General features: G+C 32.8%; 1 protein-coding gene across 4 annotated transcripts in view; it reads left to right on the top strand.

The window, feature by feature from the left end:
• The first annotated feature begins 1,732 nt into the window (after positions 1-1,732).
• LOC105324941 (cell death abnormality protein 1) overlaps positions 1,733-16,139 on the top strand; it is a 30,564-nt gene continuing 16,157 nt past the window's right edge. The window contains exons 1-21 of one of the 4 annotated variants that reach the window (XM_066083692.1): positions 1,733-1,787; positions 2,197-2,218; positions 3,109-3,219; positions 4,345-4,440; positions 4,739-4,852; positions 5,091-5,186; positions 5,551-5,664; positions 6,338-6,451; positions 8,330-8,425; positions 10,385-10,498; positions 10,644-10,742; positions 11,094-11,207; positions 11,517-11,630; positions 11,943-12,056; positions 12,308-12,403; positions 13,370-13,483; positions 13,631-13,729; positions 14,079-14,192; positions 15,148-15,261; positions 15,669-15,815; positions 15,906-16,001. In XM_066083692.1, the coding sequence (XP_065939764.1) occupies positions 1,748-1,787; positions 2,197-2,218; positions 3,109-3,219; positions 4,345-4,440; positions 4,739-4,852; positions 5,091-5,186; positions 5,551-5,664; positions 6,338-6,451; positions 8,330-8,425; positions 10,385-10,498; positions 10,644-10,742; positions 11,094-11,207; positions 11,517-11,630; positions 11,943-12,056; positions 12,308-12,403; positions 13,370-13,483; positions 13,631-13,729; positions 14,079-14,192; positions 15,148-15,261; positions 15,669-15,815; positions 15,906-16,001 (2,138 nt within the window). In that variant the 5' untranslated portion in view covers positions 1,733-1,747. The remainder of the gene's footprint in view (positions 1,788-2,196; positions 2,219-3,108; positions 3,220-4,344; positions 4,441-4,738; positions 4,853-5,090; positions 5,187-5,550; positions 5,665-6,337; positions 6,452-8,329; positions 8,426-10,384; positions 10,499-10,643; positions 10,743-11,093; positions 11,208-11,516; positions 11,631-11,942; positions 12,057-12,307; positions 12,404-13,369; positions 13,484-13,630; positions 13,730-14,078; positions 14,193-15,147; positions 15,262-15,668; positions 15,816-15,905; positions 16,002-16,139) is intronic. The other 3 variants (XM_066083693.1, XM_066083694.1, XM_066083695.1) reach the window with 3 other exon arrangements.

Genomic DNA, 16,139 nt, shown 5'->3' on the forward strand with positions numbered 1-16,139 from the left:
ATACGAGTTCCATATACAGTAAAAACTAAACATCGTGGATAGCAAAAACACAAAAAGCGTGTTTAGGTGTGTTCCTTTAGTATTGTTAGTAATATTAGTTTATGTTCAAGTTTATAAAGGTAAAATCATCGTGTTCTACATTGAACTCAAATCAACCCAAATAAATTGCTGACTGGCGTCGTTTCGTGTTAGTCATTGGAAAGTAGGCCTAGGTTCACTTGTGGTAACTACGACTTGTGACGTTTACATTAAAGCAACATCTCTATATTGGGTTAGTTATTGAACTCATATAGGCACAATTTGGACAAACGAAAATAGATACGATAATCAGCGATTACATTCTCCTACTCCGCAAATACTTTTTAAAATTGAAATTTATATAAATACCTATCAAACATATGTTATGTTATATGTTGACATCTACTCTTACCATTCATCAAACATCCGGAAAGAAAATGAGGTCAAAGATAGTTGGCGGGTCATCTAAAAAATATTGGTTACTTGAGTTTTCATTTTTTTCATATTTGATGTCACGATTGAAACGATCTTTGTACATGCATAGTTTGTGAATAAATACATAATAAATATGAATAAAAAATACCTATCAAGCAAATAGAACAAATCTTGTTATTTCCCCAGTTACTGGATATTGTCTGGTCGTCAGACTGATTAAATATAACAATTAAATATTTATTGTAACATCCAATCGTTAACAAATGTTAAATACAATAGTTTAAAAGGGGAATAAACTTTGTTATACCAGGTGCCATTCCAGTAAGTTTAGAAGTTTCTTTAAGATATATACATATTTTGGACTGTGTCAAGATTCAGAGATTACCTGACCTGAATAGCATTAAAATGATAAAATACATTGATTTTGTTATTTCAGATATTAAGCATTTGCATACATTATGCTGCATAAATCATTGAAAGACTGGTTTAATGAATTTTTTGAGCCTGTTCTACGCATAACCGAGTGTCAATATTATTAGATTTAAATACCCAGAGATACCGGTGAAATGTATTCTACAGAACCTATCTGGACGCTCAGTTAAATCAATTTTTCTCTTTTTTCTTGAGGTAAAGCAGTATAAGTGGAACCTCTCAAAATTGCCTGGTATAAGTGTTTGGTATAATATAACAAATCATAATTGTTTAAATACAAATACAGTACCAATCAGACCTAACCTTACACCAGCAGACCACAACTAAGCCCTTAGTTTACTTTCGGATTTATTCTAGGCTTGTTTTTTTTTTAAATTGCGTTCACTCGGGGTTATCTTGGGTTTACTTGGAGTTTGCCTTTTGGGTCCACTGTACAGACTGAAGTGTGAAGCAGACCTGTTTTTTATCTTATCATCTTACTTCTTGTAATACCTGCCAATTTTATATTCCAAAATCACGTGCAGCGTCTGCTTTCAGGGGTATACTTTTGATCAGGGTTATACTTTGTGTCCACTCTGGGTTTACTTTGGGTTCATTCTGGGTCCACTTTAGTAAACCCGGAGTAAAGTAAGAGTAAAACCCGAAAGAAAAAGTTAAGAGTTTAAAAGTGTTTTACAGTTTGTTAGGTTGGGTCTGATCGGTACTGTATATAGTTATTGTGAGACCTTTGTTATGGCATGTTATGTGTCACAGGAAGTCTTTAGCCGTACCACAAATCTCTTATCAGGTCTTGACACCATATTTTGAGTATTTATACCGAGCACGTAGATTAAGTCACCAGTGTAAGTTCTATACAAAAGTCATGAGGATTTATCAACTCTTAGCAGTGATCGCCCTTGCAGGTTAGAAGTAATAAATATTGTAAACAAATTGGGATCTAATTTTGTAAATGTAATTTCAAAACCTTGAGGGGGCAGTTTTTCTTTTTAAATTGTTTGCCCAAATATATAAAACGTATTCTTTTCTTTTTTAAGTTGTTTAAGGAATTAACATATTTTTTTTTATAATTCATACGATGTATAATAATAAAATAAAGTGATATGATAATTGTACAACATCCAAATATTCCCAGTAGGTTTGTTGAACTTGTGAGCATTTCAATGTGGGTTTAGATTAAATTGAAAAATAATTCAAAGTTAAAGTGTTATACAAATACAATAAGAAAAGGTAAGGTGAGAATATATTTGAAAATATACTTAAGGGTGATGCATGAGAAGAACAAACTGAAACGTGAATAAATCTTATTTATAGGGTTTGCAGCAGCTAATGTGAGGTAAGAATACTAATACAATAATTAAATTAAAAAAAATCGAAGCTTGCTAATATATATTTAAGAATACAGACATTGACTAGTTATTTTGATTTATTTTGATTTATGTACATAAATATCCAAACTTTATAATACAAGTTGTATCCAAGCCTTTGAGATTATGTCCTTTTCTAATTTGTAAACCATTTCTCTGAACATAGCCTCTAATGCGCTAAAGGTTTATCAACATACTAGTAGTTACATGTACGTTAAAACGGAATTCTAGACTTTCTTAAAACTATGCTGGAAAAACTTTATATTGGGCCTCCCAACCTAGCAATAATATTTTTAAAAAACGAAATAAACATAAAAGATGACAAACCACACAAAAAAAAGATAAATTAAAATCAAAAACAAACAAAAATCCCGCCACACTTTTTATTACAAATTTAATATTACCGGGTACATATAATTTTCTGATTTTAATCAGAAATATGGAAAAATTACGTGACTAATGTTTATGCATGAAGCAATTGTTCATAAATAAAGTGTAATTGTACAAATTACAACTTGTATGCTATATTGGTATTCAAAAGCATTAATATGTAATGCCAGACAGGCTGCAGCTCCAAGATCGCAAGTCTTTTTTTGCAAGTGTAATAAAGATGCAAAGTGTAAACCAACTTTTATTTGCGGCGACATTATTTTGCGATTTACTGAAGATAAACAAGTTGACGACGACTACTGTTTGCGAACAAATTGTATCAAGACCATAGTGGTTATAACAACAAATTTGACAAGGGCTGGTTCGCTAAATTTTCAAAGTCTATAGGTGATTTAGTGAAATTAAATGTTTGCAAACTCTAATCTTATCAATAATTTTTAATGAAGAATTTATATTCTAATGGTTGAAGGAGGCAGGCAGCTACATGTACCACTGCTGCTGACTGCACATGCGCAGATAACCAGGTAGCTGACTGCCACCATGGACACTGTGCTTGTCACCATGACGGCGGCCATCACCCGTAAGGAAATCACTGCTTTTATGTATAAATACAATATACTTTGTCGTAAAACCAATCTGACATTCGCATTTTCATATAATACTGTGGTTTCATTAATTTTCGTGGGTATCAATTTTCGTGGATAAAGTGAAAATCACAGTTTCAAGAATACCTAAATTCGTGGCAAATGATCCTATCAATACAAAATGTTAGTAGAAATTGTAATTCAATGAATATTTAAATTCGTGGATAAACTTAAAAACGAAATCCACGAAAATTGGTATTCAACGAATATTGATGAAACCACAGTATAAAGAAGTCGATATATTGTTGAATTTTTGCTGTTCTAATAAACAATTGATATCACTTCTTTTTTAACGTCTACAATATTAAGCTTGTTTTCTTTAAAAAAAAATTATATTTAAAAATCAATCATCTTTTAAATTACCTAAGGATAGAAAAAGCTCAGCTGATAAATTGTGCTCAAAGTTTTGTTGTTTTTTTCGGGAGGAAGTGTTTAAACCATATCGTACTAACCGCTGTATAGACCATATTAAGCCCGGTGGCATTGTATTTACTTTCACGACTTTTGCTTTGTAAAATGAAATGTATTTCAAAATTTTAATAGAAAAAATAACGTGCCATTACTTAGTCAAGATCTGTAATATGCAACAAGATCATAAGAGTTTAGAATGCACTCCAACATCACCTAATGATCATTAATTCACTTCATGCACTTGCTTCCCAAGCAAAATTATTCGAACATTTCTTTCTAAACGAGATTATTTTAACAGTTCTTGCTTAGTAAATTATTTTAACAGTTCTTGCTAATTTGTTAACACGAGCGTGAATTAAGATTTGAACTTATAATATTTCCAAATTATCGGATGCAGATTTATCAAAACTCTTGATCCATACGCCTACTTAAAAGTTTTTTAAGATAAAACTTATTTAACATACTATAAAAGAATGTATATATTTTACACAAACATAAGTGCTTTTACTTTTATTCTTTGATTGATATATCACGCATAATGACCCGTTTATTTTTTACCTTCGCGGAGTACATTAAAACAAATCTTTAATTAATCACTTCCTCTTTCAATTTTCTAATCTTTGTTAATTCTTAATACTCGATACTTTCAGACGAGCCCTTTGCCATAACGGACACCAATGTACTTGTCCTGACGGTCAAAACGGCGTGTGTAACGACCAAGGACACTGTGAGTGTGGAGACCACGGGTATGTGTGTAGACTTTTCCTTTATTACATGCAAGACGATGAGTTTATAAAACAAGAGTATTTAAATTCCTTGAACAAAAGAGGGTTTTGAAAAAAAATTGTGAAATTAAAACAGTTTATTAAAGAAACAAATCTTAATTAAAAGTATTGGAAATTGCTTTCTCAAAAATATAGCGACTTATACAATAGAGTATTATATTTTTTCTTTTTCGATATTAAAAGGAATATTTTAATATTCACTGGTATCTACAAATTGAAAACATCGTTATCATTCTTTTAAAATTGGAAAATTTTACAGACGTAGACAGGCAGCTCAGTGTACCACTGCTGCTGACTGCACATGCGCAGATAACCAGGTCGCTGACTGTCACCATGGACACTGTGCTTGTCACCATGACGGCGGCCATCACCCGTAAGAAACCCAGTCTTCATTTGTAATAAAGATTATTTCTTGTTATACATAAAGATATAATATAATTAATTTTGAATTAAATTGTAAACCCAGTCTTCATGTGTTGAAAAAAATGATCATATTTTGTAAACATTATGCCACCTTCATCTTTCATATCTATTAACGTTGTTGATGATAAATTGTTTATTTCTCTCTGCTTAAGGGTTGAAATGACTAAACAATGATTATTAAATTTCAGACGAGCCCTTTGCCATAACGGACATCAGTGTACCTGTCCTGACGGTCAGAACGGCGTGTGTAACGAACAAGGTCACTGTGAGTGTGGAAGCCACGGGTAAATTTGTACAATTGTATTTTTAGAAGATGCATGAAGACAACTAAAGGACACTTATAAGAACATTTGATAATTATAAAATGTATTCATCAATTTAAAGAAGAAATAAAAGATATGTAAACATTTAAGAAAGCTGAAAGGTCTTGGTAAATATTGGACTATATTGCTCTCCAAAGATATTGGGAAATATTCAAATGTAAACGCTAGGTTATGGTTTTTTTTCTTTGAAAGATAATAAATTATAGGTAACGGAAAATTTGATCGTGCATATCATTCAACCACCCAGTAACCTTAATGAAGCGTGTATTTCAAATTACATCTACTTTGATTTCAAGGAATGTATATTTGATTTTATAATTTGTAGCCGTAGACAGGCAGCTCAGTGTACCACTGCTGCTGACTGCACATGCGCAGATAACCAGGTAGCTGACTGTCACCATGGACACTGTGCCTGTCACCATGACGGTGGCCATCACCCGTAAGATACTTGCATTCCATTTGTATGCAGTAGTTGTAAAATAAAGAGAAAATAAGCGGTTTATGAAAAATGCGTTAATTTTAACAACCGATTTCGCGGTTTATTTAAGCGGAAACTGTCCCTATCCATTTCAAATTCATATAAAACGGGTAGCAATCAGTACATTGCTTAAATAAATAAAAAGGCCTGAAAAGATTTCAATTAATACCGCTCATTTTGGTATTTGAAAAACGTTTTAAAAGCATCCTCACTTCTAGCTCTGTTATACAAAAAAAGCTTTCATATTAAGATGCTCATTGTTTTTTTTAAATAACTTCAGCTTATAGAACGACTTTACAATTACTATAAATGTTTCCCTAATTTTTCTATCTTAATATTGAAACTTGCAGAAACCTTATTTTGTAAAGTATTGCTATATATGAAAACAATACAAAAGGTTTAAGGCCTTATCTTTTCTCAAAAACTAATTAGATTTTAAAGAAATCAAAAACAGGATAAAAACTGGTAGTAAATAGCATTGTACAGTAACAATGATATTGATTTGACCGGCCAAAGATTGAAATGGCAATGATTCAAAACTTAAAAGATATCATAGCAAAACATAGATGTGCTACTGCCTTTTTGCAAAGTTCTCATTTGCAAACACAAGCAAATACACCTAATTTTTTCATAGACGAAGACAATTAGACCAGTGTACAACCGCTGCTGACTGCTCATGCGCCAGTAACCAGGTAGCAGAATGTCACCATGGACACTGCACTTGTCACCATGACAGCGGCCATCACCCGTAAGGATTTTTAAAAACAATATTATTTATTTAGGTTTCTACAAAAAATTAAAATTTAATTCCATTTTAAGTACCTGCATGTTTAATGTGCCAAAGTGTTCCACAGAATAACTGCAAATTGCCCCATTGGTTTTTTAGAAATAAAGTAACAAAGGGATCTGCAGCATAATTTTAAACTGTATAAAATCCGTAAAAATATATGTATCCATGTACTTGCTTCTAAAAGCCCCTTTCACATTTGGCGCACGATCAGAAGCGACAAAATATTCGTGCGACCGAAAAAATTAGATATGAATCGTAAACTGTTTCCGAAATAATAGCATTTGAATAAGTATTCGTACGAAATGCGCACTATCTAAGCGAGCGTTGTGCGATGTAAACGCATTAAATCTTGCGATATATCTTGCGTCTATATGCGACTGTTGTACAATAAAAGCAACTGTGCGAGAGACCAGTTGATCGGACGATTGAACGTGCGCCAATGCGATTGGACGTGCGATCATGCGTTCCATGGTACGAATGCTCGTGCGAGTCAAAGGGGGAATATACCGCCTATTTCCGACGCTCTTCAGTAGACATGCTTAAAAGCGAGAGAACATGTCGCCCATGCAAAAGAAACAGAGACGCAGCAGTATTTATTATAATACCTCAATATGATTATTCTAATATATGTGATTGGTCTAGAAAGTTACGTGACAAGGCGATTTCATAATGAAAAAGCCGATATGAGCATACAATGTCGACAAACATGATTAAATCAAAGATATATTATTCATTATGATTCTCTTTATATCATAAAACCAACTTAACTATCTATGATTCAAAATTATGAAAGAAAAGTGAGACAGTAACATAGGAAATCAAACAATCACGACGTTATTGCTATTGAAAAGTCAAACAATTTTTATATATCAACGTATTTTGTTTAATCATATGTTGTTCGATATAATGAAACGATTATTGCTTTAATGTTCATAAGGCGAAGCCTTCGGTAAATATGATTTTTCTTGGAGTAATAAATCTTCATATTTCCCTCACCATCATGCAATTAATGTTTATTGTCAATTGTGGTCAGAAACAGAGATGCTTATACAGGGAATGTATACTAGTGGCATATTGAAGCTGATAAGTCGTGCAATGATAGTAAAACATTGCAAGATTTCATTAGACATGTTGAGCAACAGTCTCATGGTCGCAAAACACACGCATTTAGAGCAGCGATTCATCTTACGACCTTTAAAAATCGTGCATCACTCATGCGAGTACACAAAACGTTGTAAAACGTTCGTACTATATTGTTCGTGCGTTGCACTGCGATGATTTGGATCGCAGTCGGTCGCGTCTGAATAGTGTGCATGTCCACTTTTTTAAGAGACTTGATGCGAGTATAAAACGCATGCAACGAATGCGAGACCTTCTGCAACGTATAAGAGAGCTCGTGCGAATCTAAAAAAAATCCGATTGCAAAGATTGTAAAGTGCTCGTGCGCCAATTGTGAAAGAGGCTTAAGCAAAAGTACTCTAACAGTTCTTGCTGTGCTAAATTATTTGAACAGTTCTTGCTATTTAATTAGCCTGAATTAAGTTTAAAACTTATGGTTTTTCCAATTGATCGGATGCAGTTTTATTAAAACTCTTGATCTATGAGTCTGCTTAAAAGTTCTTAAAGAGAAAACTTAACATACTTTAAAAAGAATGTATATATTTTAATAAAAATATTAGGGCTGTTATTTTTATCATTTGATTAATTAATATCACGGTAAATAACCAGTTTTTTTGTTTTTCTTCCACGGATTACATTAAAACTAATGTGTAATTAATCCCCTTATCTTTGAATTATTTCATCTGTGTGATAATTCTTTATACTTAATACTTTCAGACGAGCCCTCTGCCATAACGGACATCAATGTGTATGTCCTGACGGTCAGAACGGTGTGTGTAACGACCAAGGTCACTGTGAGTGTGGAAGCCACGGGTAAGCTTGTAGACTTTTCAGTAAAATTAACCTATCAGGAGTCAATGCATGGATCATTTTCCAACCTAAGCAGCTTTGACTTTGACAACAACTATATTTGTCTAGTCTGTCCCAAGTCATTGTTTCTGTTACGTTTTGGTGATTTTACAAAAATAATAGTTTATGTATATTATTTTTTTTCGCAATTGAAACTTTGATTTTTTTTAAAATTCCTTCCAACACCTTCTTCAGCTATGACGTATTTCTCAATCTGCTTTTGAAACGATACCACAATAGCAAAATCTTTTATTTAATTGAACATTCAGTCTTACAGAAAGTTTCTATGATGCATATTTATGAGAGCAGTTTATACCAAACTAAGTACATGTGTGCTTGTACATCCTTTTTTTCATATATCTTTTTGATAAAGATCATTTGTAGGAAAATAATTTTGTTACATTGCGTATCAAACCTGGATCAATTTATAAAGCATTTTTAACAGACATGGAGACATTTTATTCTGATAATATCTTAAAGTTCACAAATTAACTCATATTCATAATCTTTTATAAAAAATATTGCAATTGTTAATAAGTACTATTACAAGATTCATTTTATAAAGCAGATGAATGAAAACAAACAAAAGTCAATTTTTGAAGAATATTCATTATTTTGAAGTAAAAAATCATTGATACGAGGGTTGTTAGAAAAGTACGCGGACAAGTTTAATTTTGAGTGGACTTTACGCATGATTCCAGCGAAACTTTTCTTATTTAAACTTAACGTATTTTCTAAATGTGTAAAGATTTGTTTAGTTAAATGCACCATAACTATATACAACTTTTAAATTATCATGAGAAGATATGCCTCACGGTTGTTTTTTATTCTTCTATATTTTGTACGCATTTTTCTGACTCCAAAATATACCTCTTAAGCGCATGAAAATGCAAGATACTCCATAAGACGTCTCAAAAACTCGTAAAGGTCAGATTGTGAAAGTTGTAACTAAACTTAAGAATTTTCGACCATTTTATTGCCGAATATGGACGACTAACACTTGAAATTTGAGTCACAAAAGTAAAAGTCAGTGAACAGCTTGGGGCACTGGGCCGTCATTAAATTTTGTGTGCAAGCATGAAAATCTCCGATAAAGACCGAAATGTTCTTAAATGTTACTAGAAATGGTCTACATGTGTTTATTTTTAGAAAACAAATGATTATAATTGTAATAAGAGGTTTAAAGATGGAAGTACTGATATTTTGAGCACCCCCAACACCCATTTCACCCGGATTTTAAACCTGGACCCTTATCTTAATTCAAAACTGCGTGAACAAAATTTTTGGTCCTAAATGATCTACGATATGCCACAAAAAGCATTATACAAAAAAAATGACAAAAAATGTTTTGACAGTGCATTCTATAAATCTATTAAATGACATAAAAAGTGTGTTGAACTGAAAGGTGTTTACGTTGAAAAGAGTTTGCCTTTCAGTTATTAAACGTCAACCGACCTAAAGGAAATATGAAATGATGCTCCGTAAATCTAACTCAGGCAAAGTTAAAATTGTTATGTATTTTAAAAAATCATTAAAATTATATGATTATTTGCATACTTATTTTCAATTGATAGTTTTTTAATAAAACATACGTCATCCTACAAAGTACACAGTAATTTTTCCGTGAATTACTTTGTCCGCACTCTTTTCAAACAACCCTAGTATATAAACACTTGAAATGGTTTGGAATGTTATGAGAAATACTGTATTATATTGATTGCCTCTCTTAAATATTCAAACTTAAAGGCATAAGTATATGATTTTTTTACTAAATAATTCAGTAGTTTATAGGTAACAAAAAACCCCCAAAAAACCAAGATTGATAACTTTCAGGCAAATATTATTCAACCATCCAGACACCTTAAAGAAGTGTATATTACAAAAAACATTTTGATCTCAGTGATATTTTCTTAATAATTTTAGCCGTAGACAGGCCGCTCAGTGTACCACTGCTGCTGACTGCACATGCGCAGATAACCAGGTAGCTGACTGTCACCATGGACACTGTGCTTGTCACCATGACGGCGGCCATCACCCGTAAGAAACCCATGTTCTTCATGTGTTGAAAAAAAGATCATATTTTGTAAACATTATGCCACTTTCATTGATTTCAACGTTGTCGATATTTTGTTCTTTTCATTTTGCTTAGGCAGTTGACTAAACAATGAATAATAAATTTCAGACGAGCCCTCTGCCACAACGGACACCAATGTATATGTCCTGGTGGACAGAACGGCGTGTGTAACGACCAAGGTCACTGTGAATGTGGAGACCATGTTGGGTAGGTTTGTATAATTGTATTTTTAGAAGATACATGAACACAACTAAAGGACACACTTCTAAGAACATTTGATAATTAATAAAACTACATATCAATTTGAAGAAAAAAAGATGTATTAACATGAAAAAGGACTGGAAGGTCGTAGTAAATATTGGACAATATTGCTCTCTTTAAGAACGAGAACTCTGGATAAAGATATTTGGAAATATTTTAATGTAAGCGCTAAAATATGGTTTTCTTTATCAAATAATATGTTATTGGTAAAAAAAATATTAAACACTTGATGCTTAGATTTTTTACATCAATTTTTAATTTCAAAGATTACGAAATTTTTTTAAAAATAATTCTTAGCCGTAGACAGGCAGCTCAGTGCACCACTGCTGCTGACTGCACATGCGCAGACAACCAGGTCGCTGACTGTCACCATGGACATTGTGCTTGTCACCATGACGGCGGCCATCACCCGTAAGAAACCCAGTTTTCATTTATAATAAAGATCATATCTTGTAATACATAAAGATAAATCATAAATATTGAATGAAATTGTAAACAAAATCTGACAGAAATTTTATTCGATACTTAGCCTTATGTCGGAATGCAAATTCAAACCCCCAAAATTTTTTCTTAATTCAACATCTATAAATATTTATAAATATGGTTTTTCTTTATCAAATAATAAGTTATAGGTAAAAAATATTAAACACTTGATGCTAAATATTTTACATCAATTTTTAATTTCAAAGATTACGTAATTTTTTAAAATATAATTCTTAGCCGTAGACAGGCAGCTCAGTGCACCACTGCTGCTGACTGCACATGCGCAGACAACCAAGTCGCTGACTGTCACCATGGACATTGTGCTTGTCACCATGACGGCGGCCATCACCCGTAAGAAACCCAGTCTTCATTTATAATAAAGATCATATCTTGTAATACATAAAGATAAATCATAAATAATATTGAATGAAATTGTAAACAAAATCTGACAGAAATTTTATTCGATACTTAGCCTTATGTCGGAATGCAAATTCAAACCTACAAAAATATTTCTTAATTCAACATCTATAAATATTTATAAATATGGTTTTTCTTTATCAAATAATAAGTTATAGGTAAAAAATATTAAACACTTGATGCTAAATATTTTACATCAATTTTTAATTTCAAAGATTACGTAATTTTTTAAAATATAATTCTTAGCCGTAGACAGGCAGCTCAGTGCACTACTGCTGCTGATTGCACATGCGCAGACAACCAGGTCGCTGACTGTCACCATGGACACTGTGCTTGTCACCATGACGGCGGCCATCACCCGTAAGAAACCCAGTCTTCATTTGTAATAAAGATCATATCTTTTAATACATAAAGATAAATTATAATTAATATTGAATGAAATTGTAAACAAAATATGACAGAAATTTTATTCAATAGTTAGCCTTATGTCGGAATGCAAATTCAAACCTTCAAAAATATTTCTTAATTCAACATCCTTCTTCTTATACCACCACATGTAAGCACTCAAACATTGATGTGTTTACCTGTAATTGTTTTACTTGACCTTCCAGACGTGCCATTTTCTGTAACAATAACGCCGATTGCTCAGCCCACTGTGATCCCCATAACGGAAACTGTATCAACAACGCTTGTCACTGCAGCCACCAGTACGTACTTTTTATTTACCTTTGATTTAGACCACCTTCCAAATATTGTTTGGTCTCTCCAATCTGTTTTTATTGTAATTTTAGAAGATTTTCATTATCAAAGTGAAGTCAGTTTTTGTTCAAGACAATCTTCAAAATTTGCTTTCCCTCTCCCGACCAACAGATTAAAATGTTCAAGATATATTTATGAACGGTCTGAACTAGATAGTTTTTATGTATGTCTTTTTTCAAAATGTTTAAACAAATTGGAAAATTGATGAATTCTTAACGCCCAAAGTTTGAACATCGACTTTGGATAGGGCATAGAACTGAAATTGGATTTTTTCATTTTTCAAAATATTAAAGGTGTATATTGACTGCAGGAAGGTGACAGTAAAAACTTATATTTTACTCATGTGATTTTAATAATTTGATTGACATTTAATTTAGGATACAACAATTGATTGCATTAATCATCCCTAATCAAATTCTCCTTAAAAATAATATAAAATACTTATCTAGACAAAACTCGGTGACTAGTTAGAGTTTAACACAATCTGATGGCAAACGAGTAATATCTATTAATTATTCTGGAAAACACTTTATATAAAGTGTTTCATTTGCGCACGGACCATATCAACCCATAAAAAAAAATTTGGTCATTTTCCAATAGAGATATGTTTTTGTTACTATCATATCTGAGGGCTTCACTTTAAAATAAATAATCACATCATTATACATCAATACCAGTCAAACACACGGGAACAAAGAACAAATGACATTGTAGTGTATGGAAGAATAATTAAGTTAAAAATAATGATCGACTAAATACTAAATTATGAGTAATTTACGCATAAAAATTATTGGTGTACTGATACCTTGGACTAATCAATATCAATACATGCACATGTACCGCAGTAAAGACAGATTCTTAGGAGACATTTGGTTAATAATAAAATAAACATGTTTTTTTAATGGCCTTTATAGTCGTAGACAGGCCGCTCAGTGCACCACTGCTGCTGATTGCACATGCGCAGATAACCAGGTAGCTGACTGTCACCATGGACACTGTGCTTGTCACCATGACGGCGGCCATCACCCGTAAGAAACCCTTGTTCTTCATGTGTTGACAAAAAAATCATATCTTGTCAACATTATGCCACTTTCATAGATTTCAACGTTGTCGATATTGTGTTTAATTTCTTTTTGCTTAAGGCAGTTGACTAAACAATGAATATTAAATTTCAGACGAGCTCTCTGCCACAACGGACACCAGTGTACTTGTCCTGGCGGACAGAACGGTGTGTGTAACAATCAAGGTCACTGTGAGTGTGGAGACCATGTTGGGTAGGTTTGTACAATTGTATTTTTAGAAGATGCATGAATACAACTAAAGGACACATTTAAAAGAATAATTGATGATTAATAAAACTACTTATTGAATTGAAGAAAAAAAGATATATAAACATGTAAAAAGACTGAAAGGCCGTGGTAAATATTGGACAATATTGCTCTCTTTAAGAACCAGAACTCTGGATAAAGATATTGGGAAATATTTTTAATGTAAGCGCTAAAATATGGTTCTTTACCAAATGATAAATTTCAGGTAAAATGATATTAAAAACTTGATGCTTAGATATTTTACATCTATTTTTGATTTCAAAGAATACGTAATCTTTTTAAATATAATTTTTAGCCGTAGACAGGCAGCTCAGTGCACCACTGCTGCTGACTGCACATGCGCAGATAACCAGGTCGCTGACTGTCACCATGGACACTGTGCTTGTCACCATGACGGCGGCCATCACCCGTAAGAAACCCAGTCTTCATTTGTAATATAAATTATATCTTGTAATACATAAAGATAAAATATAATTAATTTTGAATTAAATTGTAAACAAATTTTTACAGAAATTTTATTCGATATGTTGGAATGAAAATTCAAACCTCCAAAAATATTTTTTAATTCACCATCTATAAATATTTATAAATTGACCATATCTAAGTCATTAAAACTTTTCATAATTTATTTTAAAACAACTCTATTCCTTTTTTATCCAATGGCGCTCTTTTCTGATCAATGAAATAAAAGTTATATTGCTTAACCTTATTACGATTGAAAGAATACGATTTGGTCAAGCCAAGAGAAATTTGATATTCTGTAGCGCCGCACCGAGCGGTCTTACAACACATTTCATGATTTCCGTTTTTATGATCTTAGTTCCTCATATTTTGAAAATAGACGAAGATTTCTAGTCGACAGTTTATTACACATCACAAATATAAACATTCCGAACAAATAATCCACAGTATAAAATCCAAGTAAACACAATCACATATACACATGAATCCAAACATAGGCGAAATTAATGATCCAAGTGCTAAGTAAGTTCTGCGTCTAAGTCAGTTCTACTATCTTCTCAGTAAGTTCTGATACCGTAAGTAAGTTAAGTTCTCTATACTAGCTATTGTCGCGCTATATATACCCAAGATCCGCTCCTGACGATCAGGAGCACATTTTAGGATCCTGACTATCAGGAGTCAATACACTGTATAATTATATAATTAATGGTCAGTGTGGAGTCAGCAGGGGGTGAGATTAGAGGGGCGACTAAGATACTGATAAGATTTATAGCCTAAGTGTAGATAATGTGTGAACAATTAATTAATGAAGAATGCTCTAATGGAGATAACATATTAAACCGTTACAATTCCTCTGCCGTTTTGAACCATACCAGCATATATACAAACATTCTCTTTTATAGACGAAGACAGTTAGACCAGTGTACGACCGCTGCTGACTGCTCATGCGCCAGTAACCAGGTAGCAGAATGTCACCATGGACACTGCACTTGTCATCATGACAGCGGCCATCACCCGTAAGGATTCCTCATAATCTTCACAGTAACTTCTGATTACCCCTTGTCACAACTGAAATCAATGCAAATAACAATGTTTTATGAATGCCTTAGATATTTTTTCGAGAAATAAATTTGAATTGCATGAAGAAAAAATGTGACAATCAAACTAATTTCATGGAAAATCAATAAATGCACAGACATAAGCTTAAGAACTGTAGCTCACTGGTCTTAAAAAAGTAGATGGACGACAAGTGACCTAAAGGCCACCTATCAAAAAAGTGGATATTTAATGCTTATTGTAAATTGCAATGTTTCTCTATTACTTTTTCTAATTTCCATTTTTTTCCTACGAGTGAGCCACAGATCTGCAACAACAAAGACAACGGCTTTTGGAAAATGAATGATAGCATTGGTTTCTTTTACAGACGTGTTCGTCAGACCACGTCATGCACCGTCGCTGATAACTGTACCTGTGGTGCACATGAGATTGCTTCCTGTGACAACAACATGTGTCATTGTCATCACGATGGTAACCATCACAACACCGGAAACCATAACCCGCCCCATCACCCGTGAGTAGTTTTATATCCTTCTTATACCATCACATGTAAGCATTCAAACATTGATGTGTTTACCTGTAATTGTTTTACTTGACCTTCCAGACGTGCCGTTTTCTGTAACAATAACGCCGATTGCTCAGCCCACTGTGATCCCCATAACGGAAACTGTATCAACAACGCTTGTCACTGCAGCCACCAGTGCGTACTTTTTATCTACCTTTGATTTAGACCACCTTCCAAATATTGTTTGGTCTCTCCAATCTGTTTTATTGTAATTTTAGAAGATTGTCTCTAACAAAATGAAATCAGATTCTGACATTTTTTTGTTTAAGACAA

The sequence above is a fragment of the Magallana gigas genome, chromosome 5 (genome assembly GCF_963853765.1).
Source record: "Magallana gigas chromosome 5, xbMagGiga1.1, whole genome shotgun sequence".
Taxonomy (NCBI): domain Eukaryota; kingdom Metazoa; phylum Mollusca; class Bivalvia; order Ostreida; family Ostreidae; genus Magallana; species Magallana gigas.